We start from the raw sequence: 9470 nt of genomic DNA on the forward strand, positions 1-9470 counted from the left end.
ATATTTTTGTTTTTTGAATTGATTTTGTGTGCTTTTTAGACCCTTTTGGATCAATTTTGTTAATTGGGTGTTTTTTTTTTTTTTTTTTGATAGGGTCCAATTGGGGAAGGTTCTTTCAAAGGATTACGACGACCGCACTTGGTGTCTGTATACTAATAGTGGGGGTAAGTCCTATAAATTACTAACCCTTTTAAGTGTATAATCTGTTTTTAAAATTATCTATAATATTTTGTCCTCCGAAAATTTTATCTCTTTAATTTTAGTATATTGTGTTTCTTAAGCCCTCCGAAAATTTTATCTCTTTAATTTTTAGTATATTGTGTTTCTTAAGTTATAGACAGATTTTCTTTGTTTCTTATTTTCAATAATAAATCATTTTATTGCAATTCCGATAATTGTTTGAGAAATCCAATATGTTCATATCTCTATAGAATAGAGAATAGTAGAAACCAATTTTATTACAACTACTTAAATTGAGTTGACTTAATTCCGTACAATTACAAAGTATAGCATGAAAGATAATGGAATTAATTGTTGTAATTTTTATTTTCTTTCCATGTTTTGAATTAAGGCTCAGTTGCACAATATGTGTAAATTCTTCAGAAGGCTACTTTAAATAGTAAGTCAATGTGTCTCTTACATTTGGGTATTAGTTAGAATTATTTTCAAATGATTGTACCAATAAAAGTGAATGTGTATAAATTTTGTTTAATTATCCCGTGTATCACACGGGTTAGCGACTAGTTTTCCTAATTCACGTGTAACTTGTAATACATGTAACTTAAAATAGTAATTAAGGAGGAGGAATTTTGTTCGTAGATAACTTGAAAAACACGTATCTAAACATTAGATGTAAATATTTGAGACAGATTCATTATCAGAAGCAAAGTGGATTGCATGTTACTTAATTAGGGTTCTGATATGAGAACCATCTTGGAGGAAAATCTTCTATTTCATCTTAACCAGTTAACCAGATAGTTGCATGATGGTTTTGATTAAATGCTTTACAATTTTTTCTAATTGCTGGTTTAGATTTTCAATAAATCTATATATCCTTACTCATTATATGCCCGTTGCAGTGGACACTGATTTTTTTTTTTCTTCTATTTTTTAATATGAATCTAGATTTAATTGCAAAGCATATTAACGAGTTTTTTCTTTTTTTCTTAGTCAACACAAGTATGTTAGGCTGGAAAGTGAAAAGTCCGACTATGAGCTACAAGACATCTTTTTTAGGAAAGTTCTATATTCTTACCACTACCAGTTTTGAGCATAAGTAATCTTTTCTCTTTTCTTTTTTTCTTTAGTCCTTTACTTTTTTTTTTTATGCTCTTTCTCTCTCTCTGCTTTTTACTGTGTTCATAAATGGAAATAGGTTTTTTTTTTTTTTTTTTTTTTTTTTTTTTTTTTTTTTTTTTTGAGAAAAAAATGGAAATAGGTTTAAGACTATAGAACCAGTACATATTGCCATTTTTTTTTATAACTTCCACACAGATCCTATCTCAAGATTAAATTTATTTTCATTGGTCTTAAAGCATATGTCCTTCTCGAAAAAGTCTGCATTCCCCTACCCTACTCTTCTTCTTTAAAAAAGACAAGGTTAAATTCTATTGCTAAAGAGCTGTGACAAAGATTCATTGTGCTGTTTAATGTGAAACAGAAGATATAAGAGGGTTAGATCTTGCCCTAGCTTGACATAAACATTTAATCTATAATGAATCAGGAAAATAGAAAAATGTCTATATATATTGGATTTTTGTTTTCGTTTACAATTTAATTAGGGTGTCAATATATAGGCTCCATAAAACCTAATTAATTACAATGTAACAGTATTCTTATATTGATCCTAACTAGTATACTACTCTAGAAAAGCTTTAATTTAGTTCAGAAAACCCTAAAAAACAATTAAAATAAGGACATACAAACCTAAATTTTAAAATACAAAAATTATATAATAAAATAATTAAGTAAGTAGACAATAAAATTTGATCCTCATATATATATATATATATATACACATATTCTATCTTACATAACTTACTCTCCAATTAGGGGGGGGGGGGGGGGGGAGGTGGGGCGACCTTTTTCGTCAGGTTTTTAACTTAAAACAAAGTAAAAGTACTTTAAATATTACAAATGTTTGGATATATATATATATATATATATATATATATATAGATAGATAGATAGATAGATAAAGAAAATATCAATAATTTGGCACAATACAAATTCTTATCTTTGCGTTTTATTTGATTTGAAGCGATTGCTAATAACCAACTCATTTTTTTTTTTCTTTTACAGTTTACATCCAAAAAATTAATGGACTTTGATATGTAAATGAAATCCTTGGACTTATCAGTCCCATCTTCACCACATTTTTGAATTTGATTAGATCTTCCATAATATTCCTAACGATTTTCAAGTTAACATTATTTTTTCTTATCCATTCAATCAACTCAAAATTCTCTTTAACCTTTTGAAAAACTTGTGAAATACTGCCTTCATCTCAAGCTCAACTTGTGGCAAGACTTCATTTTTGTTCAACATCATCGTTACTCAATTAAAAAAGTTGGGTTTACATTCTAAGCATTATCCCCTTTACATTAATTTTGAATATTTCAAGCATTTTTTTGTATCATTTTCAAGCTTATTTGAGACAACAGGATATAATTATTTTTAATAAAAAAAAGAAAAAAAGAAAAAAAAAAAAAGGAGTAACTAATCTATGAAGAAAAAGGGCAATACCACTCACTGATGCTCATGCGGAATACTAGTAGCATCTTAAAATTTCAAGCATCTTTGCATGCTTAAGCAAAGAAATCTTCAAGTCAAGGGCCCAACCTATTATTTGCTAGTTGGCCGGCCTTGGCCATATAAGCAAAACATTTTGCATGATTATCCTAATTCCTACTACCACAATAATTTGCACAACTTTGATCTCAACTTGCTTCTGTGGCGAGTTGTAAGTAATGAAAAAAAAAAATTTAGATTTATGTGGGTTTATAATTCCATCATTCACAAGTTACCTACGTACGTGGACAAGTTATGACAAAATTGTAAAAATAATTATGGCACCAAACTTACTCATCATGTGACAATCTTTCAATCTCAATGCAAGTGTGACAATATTCATGACACTCCTAAGCTTTTCACTTTTATACTTTTTTTTTTTTTTTGTTTCTCTATTTTAATTTGTTGTTTTGTTCTTGGCCTTTTTTTATAAATTATGCACAGTTTATATGATACACACCGGAGGTGAAATCATATTTTGAAAACATGATTGTATAATTTAACAATTATGACTAAAATTGTATTTTCAAAATGCGATTTCACCTTGTGTATGTGGTTGTGTGCACTTCCGTGTGTGCAACAACAGTTTCCGTGCTTTATATTCCTATCAATTTTGGTGTGTTATTTGTCTTTTCATGTTGAAAAAAAGGGGCAAGTTCTCTCACTCACTCTCTCCTCTCCCTTGTCATTATATATATAGCTCATAAGCTGATAACACATTTCCATTATTGCGAGGTACAAAATCCTGTGATCCTTTCTTAATTCTTATATCTAATATTATTCATGATTTGTTCCTAGTAGTAACAAAGAAATGGAAGAAGATAGGCAGGAAGTGGATCACGATGAGCTTGCTCTCAATTTGAACAGGAATACCATGACAGGTGATTGGGGGAAGGTTGTTGAGATGTATAAGCAACACACATTATCAGCCATTGAGGCCAGGATCAACACATCAGGGGACACGGCATTGCACGTAGCTGTTTCCATTGCGCCAGAAGAAAAGGTTCAACAGCTTGTACATGTAATTATCGGTGTTTCGGAGTTGGGTTTATGGACCAAAAACAATAAAGGGAATACCCCTTTGCATGTGGTAGCATCAACGGGGAGATTGAACATATGCATCCTCCTTGCTGCAAAACTTGATGAGTTTTTGGAGGTTAAAGATCCGGCGGTACAAGAATTTTTTCGTAACAATGCTGGTGAGAGCCCTCTCTTCTTAGCCGCTTTTCATGGTAACAGACAAATCTTCCTTTATCTGCACTGGTTACTCTTGGAAGCCTCCGACACCAACCTCAAATCAATCGATCCTGCTTACAGAAGAAATGATGGTGAGACTGCCCTTCACAGTGCCATTATGTGGGAGTATTTCGGTAAGCATTTTGCTTAACTTCTTTTCATACTGCTATTACCTATATATACTGAGTATTTTCTTATTCATTACTGACAGGTTTTAATTATTATGGTTGACAGATTCTGCGTTTGAGATACTTCATGTGGAACCCAGTCTTGCTTATGCTGTGAACGAGCTAGGAATCACCCCTTTGGATCTCCTAGCAAGTAAGCCTTCGGTCTTCAAAAGTGGTTCTCACATTGGATGGTGGAAGAGCATCATATATTATTGTAAGTATTACTCAATTGTCTAGATTCAAATCACAAACTCTCTTCAATTTTGGAGATCGAAGTTGTACCTACATTACACGTACTTTTCCTTTGTTGTTATCCATTGTCCAACATCACCTATCCTTATCCTTTGTTGATGTGTGAAAGGTATATATGTTGAAGAGCTGGAGCACAAAACTGTTCGTAAAGAATCGGTTGATTTAGTCACTAAGGGGTCTTCCGTAGAAGACATTACTCACAAATTCCCAGAGAATTACCTAACATGTTTTAGGTTCTATCGAGTGCTATTGAAGATGGCTCAATCCGGTATGGAATGGAAAATTCTAAATTTACTGTTAAGATTGTGTGGTTGAATAATTAAATTCTAGTATCATTTAACTCTAGGTTTATAAGATTCATGGAGTTGCTTTTCCATTATTTGATTTTTTTTTCTTTTTTAAGAATCATGTCAGTGATTTTTTTTTTAATTATTTTTTTTTATAGAAGTAAGACAATAATATTGAACACACAAAACTAAATACATAAGAAGCAAGGCATACCCTACAACTTAGAAAACAGAAACAGCAAGACTAGGACTTATAACACACTAGCATACCCTGCCGTAACATCTTATAATTTTTAAAAAATTGCTTGTGTTGCTGTATTGTATTCATACCCGTACCTACCCGTACTTGTACCTGTACCTGTGTCCTTGTTCATGTCCGGGCATCCTAGCCCATAATACTTTGCCATGCATAAGAGCCCCTCTTTTTATAGTCTGATTCCAAGAATGTGCTGCGGGTATAGTACTCTTTGCTTTTAAGATCTGGGGTAGTAGAGAGGTTTGGTTGTGGATTGCCTCCAACACTGTTTTGCTAACAAGTAGTCATTGAACGATTGAAGCTCACGAATGCCTTCCATTTGCCGTTGGCCGACACAATACCTTCCATTCATTGATATTGATGTCTCTAATTAATCATGTGCAAAAATAAAAAAAAATTTAATTTCAACGAATTTTTTTATTTTTATTTTTAAATTTTCTAGCTTTACTACATAAATGAGTTAAACAGAATAATTAAAACTTCAACATATACAACAGAAGCCAAAAACCCCGCATGAAAATATTGTTGATTTATTTTTCTCTTCTTTAGCTTTGTAACGGAAGTGCTTTCCTTTTTCTAGTGATTGAAAGATGCAAAGGCCGGAATGAAGATGTAGAGAATCCCAACGCACAGAATGTTACTGGCCAATCAGAACGAAAAGGTAAGAAATTATGCATCAATTGTGGTATGTCGTGTAAGATTTTTTAATTTCATTTGAAATTATGGTTATTTTACAAAGATAGTAAAAAAAGAATACAAGACAAGTTGTGATTGATTGAGTATAAAGTAAAATACAAAAACTGGGATAGAGATTTGTATTCCTTTTGATATTATGCATTTCTTAATACAAATCCTCTATCTCATTTTTTGTGTTGAAATTGTTAGAAAAATTTCAAAATCAATTGGGTTTTGGATTTAATATGGGTAGTTGGTCCGGTCCATCTATTAAAATTTTGAGTTGAATGCTTTACTAATTAACCTTCAAATGTTGCTAATGCGACAAGTTCCAATTAATTCAAGTGATAAAAAATTTTGTCTTCAAATAAGAGATCTAAGGTTTGAAATCCTCCTACATAAAAAATAAAAATCTAATTGGTGTCTTATCTTGATGATAAGAGTAATTATCATAAAATGGACGGCTGAACACCATAAATTGAAATTTTAACCTAAAAAATGGTAGGCCAAAATATTATTTTGGCTTCTACGTCTTGGTAGCATGTAGTCCTCCCTTCCCATATAACAAGTTATTACAATAAGAAATCCTTTGAGATTAGCTTCAAGATGCTAACAAGAAGTTTTGAACCTAATATTTTATAGATATCATAAAGAGTTAGGAACTACTATCCACTCTCTTCATTCATTCTTGGGATATGTAAAAAAAGAATAAAAAATTAAATGCAAAATGAATAGTGTCTATGTAAATTTACATAGTTATAGTAGTTATTAATGGAATTATACATAGAGTGTCATTGATTCGGGAGTTTTTTTTTTTTTTTTTTTTGGGTTGAGAAGATGGCTTTCTGGGTTGGTTGGGCAAAATGTGGAGCATTTTTTATTTTACAAAGACGGATGTGAATGTATGTTATTTGCTTATTACTAAAAATAAATTTAAGAAAAAAATCTCGTTATTTGCACATTATGATGAATTATTTTTGTTTGGCACAGAAACAGAATCCCAAGCTCCGAGATTAGTTACGAAGCATGAATTTCTACGGAGACATTATGCGGACTGTTTTAACATTTTTCGTCTTTTGTACACAATATTCATCCGGGTTATTCTGGGTTTTGGATATGGTATGTCACTGTATTAGACTTCAACCTACTTTTAACACCCCCCACCCCAACACAACACATACCACAAAAAAGTATTATTATTTTCTATATAAAAGAACATATAATTATTTATAATAATTTTATTAATGTGATTTCAATTACATTCATCATCATGATCGTGTCAATTTGTTTGCTTTTTAAGTAAATATATACGTAATTAACATATTTGCCTTTTTGTAATATATATTATATTTAATGATCATAACAATCAGAGGGTATAAGGAGGATAAAACAGAAGCATGTATATTCTGTTCAAATCATGAAAATTCTTGTGAAAAGTACAAAAGGTAAAGAAGCTAACTTCGATTTCACAAGTGGGTCGAATCCTGGGCAAACTATCAACCGGCCGGAAACTTGGGGGGGACTACCATCACAAACAGACAGTCCCAGTGCTCTCCCTTCCGAAACTGAATTAGAAGAGAAAAAGAATATTAGAGGTGTGAAAGTACATTAGCTATATATGAAATCAATTGATTTGAGTTATATATAGAGAAATCTCAATTATAATTAATCCTTTTGTTAAAAGCAGGAAAGGAGGAAACGCCAAAAATGGAAAAGACAGAGACACCCTTACTTATTTTACTGCCAGAGAAAAGGAAAATGAGTGAAACCGCAAAGATAGAGGTACCCATATTGGTTGCGGCAAAAGATGGTATCACGAAAATGGTCGATCAAATACTTCAAAACTTTCCAATTGACACTAATGACAAAAGCAAAGAAAAGACAGAGACAGTCATATTGCTCGCAGCAAGAAATGGTATTACGGAGATGGTTGAGTACATACTCAAAGAGTTTCCAGTGGCCATTAATTACATGAACAAAGATAAAAATATTGTGCTTTTGGCCGCTGAAAGCAGGCAAACACATGTATTACAACATCTGCTTGAGCAAGAGTTTGTGAAATGTAAACTAATTCATGAAGTGGATGCGTATGAAAACAACGCATTGCATCTGGCAGCCCAGATAGGAAAGCAAAAGCCTTGGCTAATTCCTGGAGCCGCATTGCAAATGCAGTGGGAAATCAAGTGGTATGAGGTATGAACTCAAAATCAGCTCTGTCCTCAATTTTTATCACACAATGTAATTACAACACATCGTAACAAATGCCACCACCTGCAAGCACTTTTCACATCTTGTTAGCAATCACCTAACATTGTATATAGTAATTACTGCGTACGGGTGTGCACAAAATCCTCTCTTTAAAAAATTCCCTCATCTCTTATATACTTTTCATTAAAAAATTGAAAATATGTATATAAAATTTTATTTTTCACGGTTTAACGTTAATCAATAAACTCTTTCTCCCTCTCTAAAGTTAATTTCTTCTTATGTTGCCACACATAAACTTTTGAAAACCCATATTTTTCTATTCCATTCATTCTGTTATATATTTTTTAATTGAATTTAAATTCTATAAGGATTCTTTATTTAATTTCCTATATTTACACCCTCCATTAAAATTTTAATATGTTTTATTTTCTTTAAATGGTAGATTAGATAATTTAATATATAAACACATTCATAATAATGGTTATTAATAACTACCATAATTACTAAATTCTACATTTACGAAAAAAAAAAGGGGTAATATTTTATAAAAATTTCTTATGCATGAGTTAGTGATTCTTATTTGTATATATATTAATGCATGTAGTTTGTAAAAGACAACATGCCGCAACACTTCTGCTATCAAGTCAACAAGGAAGGCATGACCCCAAAAGAAATCTTCAACGAAACTCACGAGGAATTAGTAAAAAATGGAGGTGAGTGGCTAAACAAAACCTCTGAATCTTGCTCAGTTGTGGCTGCTCTCATTGCAACCGTTGCCTTTGCCTCATCGACCACTATCCCGGGCAGCATCAATGAAACAAACGGGACACCAAACCTTGAAAGCCACTCGATGCTCACCATCTTTGCTATCTCCTCACTCGTTGCTCTTTGCTTCTCCATCACTGCTTTGTTCTCGTTTCTTGCCATCCTCACTTCTCGGTATGAACAAAAAGATTTTCGTAGAGACTTGCCAAAGAAACTTCTACTTGGCTTAACTTCTCTCCTTGTATCAATTACATCAATGTTGATTTCTTTTTGTGCTGGACATTACTTTATGCTTAAGAATAAATTGAAAGACAAGGCCTTTCCAGTATATGCAACGACATGCCTGCCGATAGTCTTCTTTGCCATACAACAGTTACCGCTCTACGTTGATATTGTATGGGCTATTTTCAAGAAGGTGCCCCGATCAAGCAATAAGGCTGTTTCTCTCTAGGAGTTTCTTCTCTACATTATAGAAACTTGTTATTTTTGAATATTTGTACTTCTTCCATCAATCGAGATTGATGGTGTGCTTAACGATTGAAATAAGTTGTTTTCTATTTTAAATTAATATGGGACGCATTGTTTTGTTATTTTAAATTAATTTGGGATAAGATGTGTTTTTTTTTTTTTTTTTTTGGGCTTATGAGTTCAATAATGGAATAATTTTAGTTTCTCGAAAAAAAATTAATTGAATAGTTTAAGTATTTTATGTGAATCTCTCTCTTCTTAAGCAATTATTTAGTATTTTGAAGGTATAGTAAATCAATGATTGGTACTCCTTCCTCTCATATAATAGTGAATTCTATTAATTTTTTGTTATTGATAATTTCA

General features: G+C 31.8%; 1 protein-coding gene across 2 annotated transcripts; it reads left to right on the plus strand.

Annotated features, from left to right (window-relative positions):
* The first annotated feature begins 3420 nt into the window (after positions 1-3420).
* LOC126708595 (uncharacterized) lies at positions 3421-9240 on the plus strand. 2 transcript variants are annotated; one of them, XM_050408397.1, is made up of 8 exons: positions 3421-4160; positions 4261-4410; positions 4558-4716; positions 5572-5652; positions 6663-6785; positions 7037-7261; positions 7354-7859; positions 8479-9240. In XM_050408397.1, exons 1-8 carry the CDS (start codon positions 3602-3604, stop codon positions 9088-9090), a joined length of 2415 nt encoding a protein of 804 aa, XP_050264354.1. In that variant the 5' UTR covers positions 3421-3601; the 3' UTR covers positions 9091-9240. The 2 variants fall into 2 exon arrangements, with proteins under 2 accessions (XP_050264354.1, XP_050264353.1); XM_050408396.1 differs by having other exon boundaries at positions 3424-4160; positions 6657-6785.
* The last annotated feature ends 230 nt before the right edge of the window (positions 9241-9470 follow it).

This window comes from Quercus robur, chromosome 12 (genome assembly GCF_932294415.1).
Source record: "Quercus robur chromosome 12, dhQueRobu3.1, whole genome shotgun sequence".
NCBI classification, from domain to species: domain Eukaryota; kingdom Viridiplantae; phylum Streptophyta; class Magnoliopsida; order Fagales; family Fagaceae; genus Quercus; species Quercus robur.

Bases quoted from the DNA above. Each gene is read 5' to 3' on its own strand.
- LOC126708595 (XM_050408396.1), top strand. From the start codon at position 3,602: ATGGAAGAAGATAGGCAGGAAGTGGATCACGATGAGCTTGCTCTCAAT. The intron at 4,411-4,557 runs GTAAGTATTACT...GATGTGTGAAAG, and splicing joins GAAGAGCATCATATATTATT to GTATATATGTTGAAGAGCTG. The intron at 7,262-7,353 runs GTGTGAAAGTAC...TGTTAAAAGCAG, and splicing joins AGAGAAAAAGAATATTAGAG to GAAAGGAGGAAACGCCAAAA.